The sequence below is a fragment of the Asparagus officinalis genome, chromosome 3 (genome assembly GCF_001876935.1).
Source record: "Asparagus officinalis chromosome 3, Aspof.V1, whole genome shotgun sequence".
NCBI classification, from domain to species: domain Eukaryota; kingdom Viridiplantae; phylum Streptophyta; class Magnoliopsida; order Asparagales; family Asparagaceae; genus Asparagus; species Asparagus officinalis.
The window spans coordinates 61797606-61810838 of record NC_033796.1 but is presented as its reverse complement, the minus strand read 5'-3'; the positions used below and the strand labels follow the sequence as shown (position 1 = coordinate 61810838).

Genomic DNA, 13233 nt, shown 5'->3' with positions numbered 1-13233 from the left:
TCTGGTTTAACTCAAACATAATTAGCATGATTGTCAAAACATGATTTAAATCTACACAAGTACAGAAAAAAAAATTCGTTTTAAATATGATTACAGAGCCTAGATATCACAAACCTATGATTAAGCAACTTTAGTTAACATATAAACTCAAATAATTACATATCTAGGGTTTAGGCATGATTTAAACATGATTAATAAATTAAAAAAAATTAAAAGCATTCTAATGATCATGATCATGAACTATAAACCACAACATGTAAAAAAATACAGATCTAACATAGGTTAAAGGTTTATTATCAAAAATCAAGTTTTTAGCACTTCAGGCTAAGAATTAAACATGAAAACTCAGATTTAACATCTAAAACTAGTTATTTAACTATGGAAATGGGATTGTATGCAAGTGATCTTGCCTCAAATGCGGTGTCAAACTCCTAAACATGTGTGCAAGATCTCCTCTTCAACAAAAAGGTCCACGATCTCTCCCTCTACTCGAAAACACGTCTTAGAACGCCTCGAGGAATACCAAACAAAGATCTAGTGTTTAAGGGAAGATGGTGGTTGTGTTCGGATGTGAAAAGATCCAGGGAAAAGGGTTTTAAAGAGTTTAAATACCTAGGTTTAAAGCTGGGCTCGAAATAAACCAAGTTCGACCCGTATTCAGAAAACCCAGGATTATGCATCCCCCTTTCAATTGTGTCCTAAACGTCCGCGCTCTGAAGCCGCAAGCCCTTCAGAGTCGACTCCTCTTCGGCAAGCTAGGCCCTTATCCGAGCGATAGTAGAGGCAGAAACATCTATCTCAGCCTGCAATAAGCGTTGCCGATTATGCAGATGAGCAAGGAGGGCTTCCTAATTAGATATGTCCCTCTCTCGAACTTCGCACTCCCACATCCCTCGGGTCCGAGCTTAGGTTATGAGCCGCTCTACCTCGGGTTCCAAGTCAGCACGCAACAGATTCTCCAAACGCGTCAGACGTAGCTCAACGCCAAGAAGCTTCACCAGGCAATGTGAAGCTCATCGGGCTTCGCCTAAACGCCTGATGTTAGCTACTTGGCTCATGAGAGAGGGTTTGAGGTCTGCGTAGGTGCCCAAACCATGGCTAACGATGGAGATTGTCTATTTCATAGCATTCTCCAGCCGTTCGATGCGGGCCTACACGGATCTAGAGTCCGAAGAAGCAGATTCTTGGCCTGAGACAACCATGGCAATGGGTTGGATCAGTGGGATAAGCCCTTCGTCGTCAACAGGAGTCTGTGAGGGGAGCAGCGAAGTAGATGCGGGAGTGGGTTCCTCCCCCTCATCGTCGGAGATGGTAATGGGATCGGATGGAGCAAGCTCAAATCTCGTTGATCTCCTTCTGTGGGAGATCCCCTCGTATCGGATGGAGCAAGCTCAAATCTCGCTGATCTCCTTCTGTGGGAGATCCCCTCGTACTGGTCTGCTTCCTCTTTTGAGAGAGGTTGCTTTCCAAACGACCTCAGAACACGAGGCCTAACGGTCGACGCCTCCTCTCGAGCTACAAAATACAATAAAGAAAGAATTAGAAATTTTGATTCAAAAAAGGTCAAAAATTTTCTAAGTCTGGAAAACAGGCGGCCTGTAAGGTGCAGGCGAGCTCCATCATATATGTGAACAAACAAAGCTCACCTATTAGGAAGAGCTCGCCAGACAGCTAAGCTCGCCTATCAAGAAGAACTCGCTAGACATCTAAGCTCGCCACCAGGCAGAGCTCACCAGATAGCTGAACTTACCTAACAAAAGCAAAAGCTCATCGGAACGGTATTTTTTGCTCGCCTAATGAAAGCAGAGCTCGCCCAACAAGCAAGCTCGCTTGAAATGGCAAAATTCCACCAAGGTCGACGAAGCTCGCCTGAATAGCAGAACCCCGCCGGAGTCAACGAAGTTCACCATAAAAGATGAACAAAAGCTATGGATCTTCCCAGTCTCGTCCGTTCATGGGTTCATTTCAACCCCATCCCCTAACTTACTGTGACGAGTCCGAGGCGAGGCGGGGGTGACGGTCATAATAGCGGTGACAGAGAAGGAAGAAGCTTCCTTCTTTCCCCTAGAGGCGGTGGCTCTCACTTTTGGGGCCATGTCGAGCTCGAGAAGGAATGAGAATGAGAAAGAGAGCTTAGGTTTTCTCTTCGAAAGCTTGAGCAGAGAAGTTCGGGAGCATGGTAATCTCCTAACGAGTGAGATGAATGCCTCATATAGGCAAATCTCAACGGCTGAGATTCGCCAGCTCAAGCGAAGCAAGCAGCTCAGATCACTTGCAACAATTTGAGCTCGACCGTTCTAATTAAACGGCCACGAGTGAGGCAGGACGTTCAGAATTCCGCATGAACGTCAAGATCTGGCGGTTCGAACACGAGCTATCGCTAAAGTGACGGTTGAAATCAAGAACGCCGCTGAATCCACGGCTCAGATTGAGTGCGTAAAGGCGAGACACCCCCATCAGATCACATTTAATATGATTTGACGTGTCCACGTCACCTTAACTGGTGAATGAACATGTGGCTCGCCTTACGCCCTCTCGAAGCCCGTACGCAGACACGTGGCTCACCTACACATCTCGAGCTTGCCTATTTACACCTAGAGCTCGCCTGATGCTAGAGCTCGCCTAACGACTTATTAAGCTTGACTGATGCTTGAGCTCGCCTGTCAATAGCTCGAGATCGTCTGATGGTTCGATCTCACCTACACTTCATTGAGCTCGTCAGACTCTTCATCATGAAGGTGTTTTTTCTGTAGGCGGTAAAAATTGCCAAACCCCACTTGCTTAGCAATTTGAGCTCGCCTGCATGCTCAAACAAGAGCTTGCTTGATTGGCCCCGCCTGCCAAATGGCTTAGGATCGCCGGCATTCAGCAAGCCCAAGGAAGCTCGCCAAACATGCCCAGCTCACCAGCACGAGTTGGGGTTTGCCTGAACATTTGGCTCGCCCGCATGAGCCAAAACACTTGTCTGCTTGACTCCAGCCGTCAACCCGCCGTCATGAGCACGCTCAGACAGATTCAATGCACTTGAATAGCATTACTCGTATGCCGCAGCCAAGCCCTCTTGTAGAGTTGCCACACGAACTCCGCTTATCAACGAGACCCGCTCATGTTGGAGGGATCCTTGTTCGCCAAGCTCACCTGAGCATTCAGACGGCTCTCAAGCTCGCCTGCTCACCTGTCAGCCTCGCCTGAATAATGCAAGCGGCTGTTCGCCTAGGGGAGTGGGCCCACCCACTTCCCACGTCCTGGGTGATGATGATGCATGACTCTCATCACCCCTAGAGTGGTCACACCCACAGCTAGAGGGGAGGGTATGGTGCTCCTCACCCATTGGTGGTCACATCCCACAAATCAAGGGATGACTCATGCATTCCCATGCCTATTTATAACCACTCTTTGCCAACAAAGAGGGGGTTCAGTTCCAGAGGCTGGCTATTTTCATTTGCAAGGCTTAATCATCTAAAGACTTGCTCTTGGTTTCTTCACTTTTGAAGATTAGCTAATTGACTCTCTCAAGGCTCTTCGAATAGAGGCTTTCATTAACTTATTTGTTAGAACCTTCCTAGCTTTTTACTTGGTCTGTTGAAGTAGACTTAATCTAAATTCTTAGATTTTGAGGCTCTTGAGCTCTTTGCAAACTCTTGCATTGTAGCCCGCTCTAAGCATTCGGCTAAGCTCGGGTAGATTCGAACTCAACAACACCAGAGCTTTTACTACGTACTAAAGCTCAACCGCAACTTCGATCATATCATCCAAGGGAAGCAAACTCGACGCAAGCATTCGAGTGAGTCATCCTATCGCTACCAAAGGATCCATGTTAAACAAGAAGGGCCTTCCCTTCGCTTCTGTTATAAACTTTGGATTACATTTGATTTGTAACAAACATTCAATTAATACAAATATCCTTTGAGACCCGAAACTTTATTGCCCCTACACTTTCTAACTTCGACTACACGCAAGCAGCCGTTTCCTCTCCATCCACCAAGAAAACTACATCACTTTCAAGGCATAGGATAATCGACGCTTGTGCTTTCAGATCTAGCTCCTCCTAATCCTCATCAGACATATCCTTGTGCTTCTTCTCTTTTCCCACTAAAGCTTTGTGCAATTTCTTTGAGATCAATGAATTCTTCATCTGCATCACCCAATAAGAAAAATCATTCTTCCCATTGAACTTTTCGATCTCGTACTTTCTAACTTTAACCGTCTTGCTGATTGACGCCATCCTTCGCTTGATTAATAATACCTCTCTCTAACCAATTACTCTGATACCAATTATTAGGGTAGATCCAACCACCCTCTTGACGCGGAAGCGAGTAACCTCGAGAAAAGAACCTAGCTTCAGCTTATACAAAACTCAAACTAACCGAATTAAGCAATAGCGTAATGCAAAATAATAAGTAAAGACACGAGACACAGAAGTTACGTGGTTCGGCAAATTGTCTATGTTCACGGAGGGGTGCAGAGGGATTTCACTATGAAGGAGAAACTCCTGACGACTTGTACAATCCACAAGCTCGTCCCAAAGAAATAAAGCTTCGATTTTTACCCAAGAAAGAACAACCTCTCTCTTGTACAATCGCTCCAAGCAAACTCTCTTTTTCTCTCTCTCTCTCTCTCTCAAGATCTCTCTGAACTCTCAGGAATTCATATTGCATAAACCCTAGAAACATAGATTTCTAATATATATCAAACAGCAATCCCAAACGGGTTTGGAAACGAACTGAGCTTTTGCCCGTATCGTGATCGACCGCTCATTTGACCGCGGGCGACCGGTCAAAGCTACGACTGTAGACTCTGCTCGTGCATGTTTTTGGTCGACCACACTTGTGTCCGCGGTCGACCGGCCAGAGAAGTGAAAACTCCTCCTGTAATCGAACAGCTCGCGGTCGACCGCACATGTGGCCTTACTCTTCATTTTTCTTTTAGCTTTGTTGTTTCCGCCTTTTCTTCTACAACTACCATCCACTACTTAATAACTCCCTCCACTCCCTATATATTTTGTAATAGTAAGATACTTTATCTCACGTTATATCACTTCTAGCAATAATTTTCTAAAAATCTATTCATATTGGCATCGCTTATTAATGTCTTAAATTAATTTATACGTACTAATTTATTATGCAATGCATGCATCACATGTACCAGAGTACTAGTGAAAATAATGATAACTATTCCTCTTTACAAACACCAAAACAGAATAAATGATTAATGCAATTCCTTTTTAAATGATGAATTAATTTAATTATTTTCCTTGACCTCTTCTCTTTAACCTATGGGCACATGAATCCAAACTATTCATATATTATGTTTTGGTGTAACTTGACAACTTGGCAAGTCATCAATAAAGTACAATATCTTCTAATTATGTTTTCTTAGCACTATATAATGGAATTATGCTGTAGCAGATTGAAAAACCAGAATATTTTCAAAATGTTTTGAATACATTATCTTCATATGATTAGGACAACAAAATCCAATGACTATGGACGATCTTTGGCATAGAAATTATCCATCCCCCCCCCCCCCCCCAAAAAAAAAAAAAGTGTTTAACAACAAAAAGCTAGAATTTAGGAGCCAACAGATTGAAACATATTGTATCTCATTAAAATGTGGCATACTAAATACATAAATGTGGCAAGCTATTATGAGACTGAAAGGAGATCAGATTAGAATCGACAAATTTTAACTCAAATTTAAATAAAAGGTTATTTATCGCTCCTAATAATAATAATAAAGGGTTATTTTCATATAAATACCCTAAAGTTGACACCATTTATATCTTTGACACCATTAATTTTATTTACCAAAAAATACCTTAAATTTATAAAGAAAGATAACACTTGCAACCTTGCTAAGTTGTTATGGGGTATAATAGCTTATTTTTTTGATCTTCAGGGTATTATTTAAGCATCCAATAGTAACTTTAACATATCAAAGTTGAAAACCTAAGTGCAAATAATTCATAACTTATAAATAAGGACAAAAAATTTATTCTGTAATGTTGAAAATAACAACAACAACAACATTAACGCCTTTATCACAGATGTCGGCTACATAAATCCTATTCTTTCATTCCATTCAATTATGGGACATCTTCCCCCGCTAAGTTAAACATTACCATGTCATTCTTAATTGCTTCCAACAAAGTTTTTTTAGGTCTATCTATAGATCTCCCCTATTAACTATAATACAATTACATTTTCTAACCGGTGCACTAAGAGGTCTCCGTTGTGCATGACCAAACTATCTTAGTCGATTCTCTCTTTCATTTTATCCTCAATAAGATCAACATATAATTTAATACGGATGCACTTATTTCTTATCCTATCTTTTGGTGTATATCCACAAGACTATCGCAACATTCTTATTTTTGTCACACTCATCTTTTGCACATGTTATTTTTAATTGTCCATCATTTTGACTCATAAAGCATTATTGGTCTTATAACCATCGTATAGAATTTTTCCTTTAATTTCATTGGCATCCTACTATCACATAAGACTCCTGAAGCACTTCTCCATTTATCCATTCATATTTGATTCGATGAACAATATCATCATCAATCTCACCATCATGTCAAACGATTGATTCTAGCGAAAATATTTGTAATGGTGAAAAGTGGAGAAACAAATAAATAACAACATTAAGAGGGTGTTTGGGGCGGTTTTTTTTTGCCAAACTAGCTTTTAAGCTATTTTTTTTATTTCTATCTGTTTGGTAAAAATGCAAAATAAATTAGCTTATAAGTTACATTTTAGAAAGCTAGTATACCCGAGCTTTTAAATAACTAATTTATAAGTTCACCTAAATAAACTAAGTTTGACCAAACAAATTACTATACTACCCAAATATTTTTAAAATTTTTTTATTATTAAAGTCAAAAACCACTAGAAACTAATATAACTTATAAACTTCAAAAATAAGCATTTCCAAATATCCTCTAAGTTAAGAATTTATTAAGGTACTGGGATTAGCAAGTTAGGCATGACCTAACAACCCACTCATTGTTTAACACCACTGTTAGAGAACGGTTGGGGTTAGTTGATAATAATGGACTCCTTATTTTATTTATTTATATAGGGTGATTACAAATTAGTCCTTAAACCATCTTTAATTGCCAAACATTCCCTCAAAATTTTAATTTTCTTGCAAATTCGTTCTTCTATTAGGGGTTTTATTAATTTCTTCAACTCTAGTTAGATTAAACCTTAACCCAACATCTAAAAATCCCATGAGTTTTAACATAAGGTTTTCTCTAACTCTAGTTGGAAATATTTACTGTTGAAAAAACTCTAAATTGGGTTTGAGAGAGCTCCTAACCGTTGGAGGAGAAGAAGAATGTGAATTTGAATTTTAGTTGAAGCTGGTTGTTAGTATAAACTCGTTGTGAAACAAGTTGGCAAGATTTTAAATGATAAAATCAATTATGGCTAGAAATATAACTTGAAAACCATCTAATTTCGTTAAAATTAACAAAAGTTCACTATCAAACATCACCTAACAAGAGGGACGAATTTGCAAGGAAATCGAAGATGTGTGAGATTAATTAGCAAATATTAATATTTTAAATGATAGGATTAATTACTGGCAGTGGTATAACGGAAAACTATTTAATTTCATTAAAGTTAACAAAAGTTCACTCTTAAATGTCACCTAATAAGAGGGTCAGATTTGCAAGAAAATCAGAGAAGTGAGAGACCAACATGCTAACACTGAAATTTGGGGGACTTTTCGCAATGAAGGATAATAAGGGACTAATACGTAGTTACCCCTCTATTTATTTATTGCATAATTATTTTATTCACTTTAAATGTAGGAAAAAAAGTGATTATTAATGAACAAAAAGACAGAACAAAGAGAAAGGGGAAGAGAGAAGCACAAATATTGTTTCCAATCTATTTCTTCTCTCTTTCTCTCTGTCAATAAAGAAAAACATAAGAGAGAGAGAAGAGAGGGAGAGATTGGTCTCCCTTCCTTTCTTCTTTCTCATTTCCTCCGAATTTTATCATATTTTATTCAACAATTTCTCTGATCGGATCACAGCCATCGCCATGAACGGAAAGGCATCGGTTTCCAAAGAACTCAACGCCAGGCACAAGAAGGTACCGATCGATTCCTTAGCCAGTCGCCTAATTCTCTCAATTTTAGGTCAAAGTTGCGATCTATGTCAATTTACTGCTCTACAACGAAATCGCGAGATCCGTGTATAAAATTAGGATATTGACCCGTAAAAATGGCGAATCTTTGCTTCAATTTGCATAGGAAATTAGGGTTTTGATGCTAGTCTAATTTGTATGATTAAAGGAGATGCTGAAATTTCCGAAAGTTTTCCGATTACACTCCAAATGTTTTTCTTATTTTGGATGAAAACAAGGCACTTGGTTGCTTCCCAGAGCTCCCTAAAGAAGAGTTATGAGGTCTGTCGGGTTTTGGCCCTTCAAAAGAAAATCAACGCGTCCTCCGTTGATTGATCTTCCTCTTTTGTTATTCATGCTGATGGCATGTGAAGCTCCTGATAACCTTGTGTGAGTTGCATTTCCAGTATCAGTCACATGTATGTTCAGATTCTACTTATTCTGGTGCCCATCCCATATGTGATTATTCACATACTGTTTTCCAAGAAATACTTCCATTTGGTTATCCGCAAGTGTTAGTACTCCTATTGAAAACACATATCTAGGTTCCCACATATATATTTTTGCATTCTCTTTGTTTGAATAATTATGTGAAGGATGTGCTAATGTTGGATTACCCATAATAAATCAATTTTATGCGCACTCTAAAATTCAGTAGTCCTTTATCCTTAGGAGCATTATTAGTTCAACTTCTGGTTTCTTGACCATGTTATTCTATAACTTACAACCATAGGTACACATCACCTGTCATATATCTGTAATTATATGCCATGTTGGCATTACCTGCATGTATAGATGTAAATGTATCCAAATAGTTCATTCCAAAATTGACTCTATATTTGTATTTTCACAAGTATGGATATCTATATCTGTTTTGTTTAGAAATGGATAGGGACATGGAAAGTGTGTTCCAACAAATATATGAATGGCCACATATCTGAATATACAAGAGTTATGTACATCTGAATATATATCGAGTCTATCAAGTAGTGCATCATGTAGCATAAAGCAACTTTTTATATGAATCAATGAACTCATGCTTCTATCAACAATTCAGTAATAGTCAATATGGTTAGTAGTGGTCTGAGATTTAGCTATTTTTTATTAATATGGAGATTGGATCTAGTATTTGAAAATATATCTTTATCTTGTCCACATCAAGAGGAAAGCAAATATCTTCTCTATTTGCAAGTTACAACCTACATGCATATAATCTTCAGGCTAATCTTATGATTCAAATCCATCTTTAATTCTATGACTATCCCTTGTCATCAGCCTTTCACAATGACACATGCTATATGACTCCTTTATCACTTGGTACTCTATGACTAAATTACATACATTGTGTTTCCTTGTGTTTTGCTTCGTTTAGCGAGTCAGGTCACAATTGAGATCTCATTATTTTAGTTGTTTCTCACAAATAGTGAAAAGGGAATAGCAAATGGTGAGATGACAGTCATGCATAAAGCTACGCAAGCTTAGAACTTAACTAAAACTTAAAACTAATTGTTTGAAATTAGTCGTAGATTCAAGATGGCCAAAAATCTTTATGGATATTTGAGCTTGTTGATTTCTCATGTATTGATAATTGATAAATGATTGCTCCTGCATGAATGTTCTCAACACCATCTTGTTAAACCAGTTCATAACAGTTGTCCTTGTACAGTTTCATATGATGGTGGCAGTTCCTAAATTCATCCAGAAAAACAGAATTTAAGCAGTTTTAAAGCACCACTAGTTGAAGTTACTTTCGACTTGAGGAGCCTTACTTTGGCAACAAACTGGAAAAAGATCTGAAGGCTTTTTCCTTTACCCTATAAATTTTTCTAGAAATATATCAAGAAAAGTTTGTGATCTTGGTATCAGAATTGGTTTTAATCCTCTTTCCGGATTCCAGTATTGGTTTTGGCACTTCCTGTGGCTTCACACAGAAATATTCTAAAAATTAATTAATAAGTATAAAAAAATAGTAAAGATTACTAGTAATATTTTGAACTTTTTTTGAATAATTGACAAATGTGTGCTACATTATGGTACAATCTGGTAAAATGTCCAGATGCCAACTATCTGTTTGTTCAATTTATTAAGCATAACTTTTATTGGCATAAACTAAAACTTAAGAGCCTAGGATGATTTTGATTGAAAGAATAATTAGAGATGTAAACATCAAGCCAAAAATATTGACTTTGTTTCTGTTTTAAAAGATGTTAGTTATTTCCCTACCTTTGGTGTATTTGTTGGAGAAAATTTGAGTTAGATCATTCTATATCTACGGTTGAATAAAGCTCAATTGATGATTAAATTCAGGTGTAAAGGGACGAGCATGTTTTCTTTTTTTAATTATATTGTGAAATTCTTGTTGAACTCCAGCTACTTTATTTGATTAGTTTTTTTTGGCTACTTGTGATTTATGTTATTTGTTGGCGTTTATCTGTTTTAGCCTGTATCGACTTGATTCAGGCGAAACACATTGCAACTTTAGTGCTTTTGAAACTCAATGCATACAACCTTTCTGATAAATATCGTTTTTATCAAGGTTTTAAATGTCAGATGTCGAGTTCATGTCATGTCAGATGGCTAAAATTCATGTCGGATAGCGAAAATCGGGGATATATCAGGGGATATGAAAAAAATATCGGATTGTCATATCGGATGGTGTGCATATGTGTAATATAAATATTATAAATGAAATCTAAACACACTTAATAAATTCTATTATCTGAACATATAAAAAAGTAAATAACCTATGATGCTTAGGTTGATGGTGAAGGAAAGATGTGAGAAAAAAGGACTCCAATGTTGACGGTTAAGGAGAGAGAAGATCGCCCGGTATTGATATTGAAGGAACAGCTCGGAGAAGAGACCGATGAGATATCGAAGGATAGAGAGAAGACGAGCGATGCAAATGACTTTGATTTTTTTTCCCATTTCCCTAACTGATTGGGTTTGTCTTTACAAGCAATATTAAGACAATCAAGAATTTAAGCCCAAACATGATTAGATAAACATAATTAAAAAAACCAGCCAATTTTTCAGACTGAAAAATCGGTGACATAGCCGACATGTTCCTCGATATATCTGCCCGACATATCCAACATGTCCCCCCATATATCCGACATGAACCCTGAAAACGCAATACGCATTAGAAAGCTCAATATTGTGTCAGTTGGCCCCTAAATCCGACATGTGGCCGACATGTCATGTTGGCCGACATTTAAAACACTGCTTTTTATCATATTGTTTTGGCTAAATTAAACCTGTACAATGCAATTCACATTGGTATTGCTAGATTTTTTGAACCTTGCTATCAAGTTTCTTTATTGCGCATGAAAGGTAATTTCAGTAGTCCTGAGAAGTGGGTAGTTGTATGTAAGAACGTTGTGTTAGAAAGGTGACAAATACCTTAAACAGATTGGATAGTCAATTTCTATTGTAGAGTATGGAGTATGGAGTTGAAATGTACAACTCTTAATTGTTTTTATTACTAAATATGCTGCAGGTTGATCCTTGCTCATATCTCACTGATTTGTCTTACTTGTTATTTAAACTCATTTCTTGTTTTTTCTTCTGGTTAATTCACTTGCAGATACTGGAGGGACTACTTAAATTGCCAGAGAACAGAGAATGTGCTGACTGCAAATCCAAGTAAATTACTAACACTTGGACATGCATGCATATATAAGCTACTTATATTCATTTCGATATGCTGGTTTGAAGATCTATCATCATCATCTAGGTTAAGTAGCTCAATGGATGGAATGCTAAATAGTTGTTTCCAGTTTCAACCTAATATGTATCCTCTTTGATTTCTTATCCTACCATATGTTAAGAAACTTATCCACCGTCCTTGGGCCTGTGAGCCGTGCATCCTTTTTCTCTATTTCTTATTCGGGATTTGGCTAATGACTTGTTTCTTTCTCTCAACTTTACTTGCGGAAACTTGCTTTCCTTCTGTGTGTCGTATGTAAACAAGCAAAAGATCCTATTTTCTATATAATGTATTGCAACTTGGGAAATGATACTATTATGGAATATTAGGGATTCATGCTGATATCTATACATCCTTGGAGAATCTTGCTGCACAATGAAGCTCCTGTAATATCGAACCAGGAATTAGTGAAAAATAAATATCTATCATTCACTGACTAGGTATTTCTTAATAAAGATTTTATTTGCATGAGATCTGTTGTAGTTATTCCCATTATCTACTCTGAAAAAAATTTATGAAAATGATTTGGTTAATCACATTGAAAATTTTATATGCTTCAACAACCAGCCAGTATTTCATTTTGCATCTGATTTTCTACCTTGAGGCTTGTAAATCCTGACAATTTATCAAACCTGTAAGATTTTGAGACTGTTGATCTTTCACAAATATTATGCATAGTGTTGCTCTTCTTACTGACATGTGGTACTTCTTTTCTTACTTTTTCTTAAACTCTTTTCTTCGGCTAATGTTGGGTTTTTCTATTGCAGAGGTCCACGATGGGCAAGTGTGAATTTGGGAATCTTTATTTGCATGCAGTGTTCTGGAATTCATAGGAGTTTGGGGGTTCACATATCTAAGGTCATTTACAATCTTACTCACATGTAGCATTTCTTCTATTTTACTTTCTGGCATGTCAGTTGTTATGAAAGATGCAAACTTAACCTTTTGGATTGAACTTTCGAAGTGCCTCACTGGAACTGTTCCATTTCTTGCTCAGTTAACTCATTGGTTATTCTCTAAGCTTGGCTGCAAGTTGATGAGTTACTTTTGTATGAATTATGCAATAGCCTTTAGTATTTAAAAAAATTGATGTATCAATCATGTTTCTATCTTCAACAATACTATAGTTAGTATTTTAATTCTTCATTGCTGCTAACTAATGCAATTTCGAGATGCAAGTATTTACACATTTTTGTGGTCAAACATCAAAATTAAAGGACACGTTAATTCTTGCATATTAAAAACTCATATAAAGTTTTTTTTCTTCTGAATTATGATAAATTGTTATTATTGCACTGATAATTATTGTATTAACCATATCTTTCCGCACTGATGTGTTTATATGTTGTTTTATATAGTGCACCATGCAGTGGCGGATCTAGGGAA

At 37.5% G+C, this 13233-nt stretch overlaps 1 protein-coding gene across 1 annotated transcript in view; it reads left to right on the top strand.

Moving 5' to 3' along the window:
- The window catches only part of LOC109834237 (probable ADP-ribosylation factor GTPase-activating protein AGD5), a 22853-nt gene continuing 17478 nt past the window's right edge, over positions 7859-13233 (top strand). Inside the window, exons 1-3 of the mRNA XM_020402216.1 lie at positions 7859-8105; positions 11725-11783; positions 12615-12705. Of these exons, the coding sequence (XP_020257805.1) occupies positions 8055-8105; positions 11725-11783; positions 12615-12705 (201 nt within the window). The 5' untranslated portion in view covers positions 7859-8054. The remainder of the gene's footprint in view (positions 8106-11724; positions 11784-12614; positions 12706-13233) is intronic.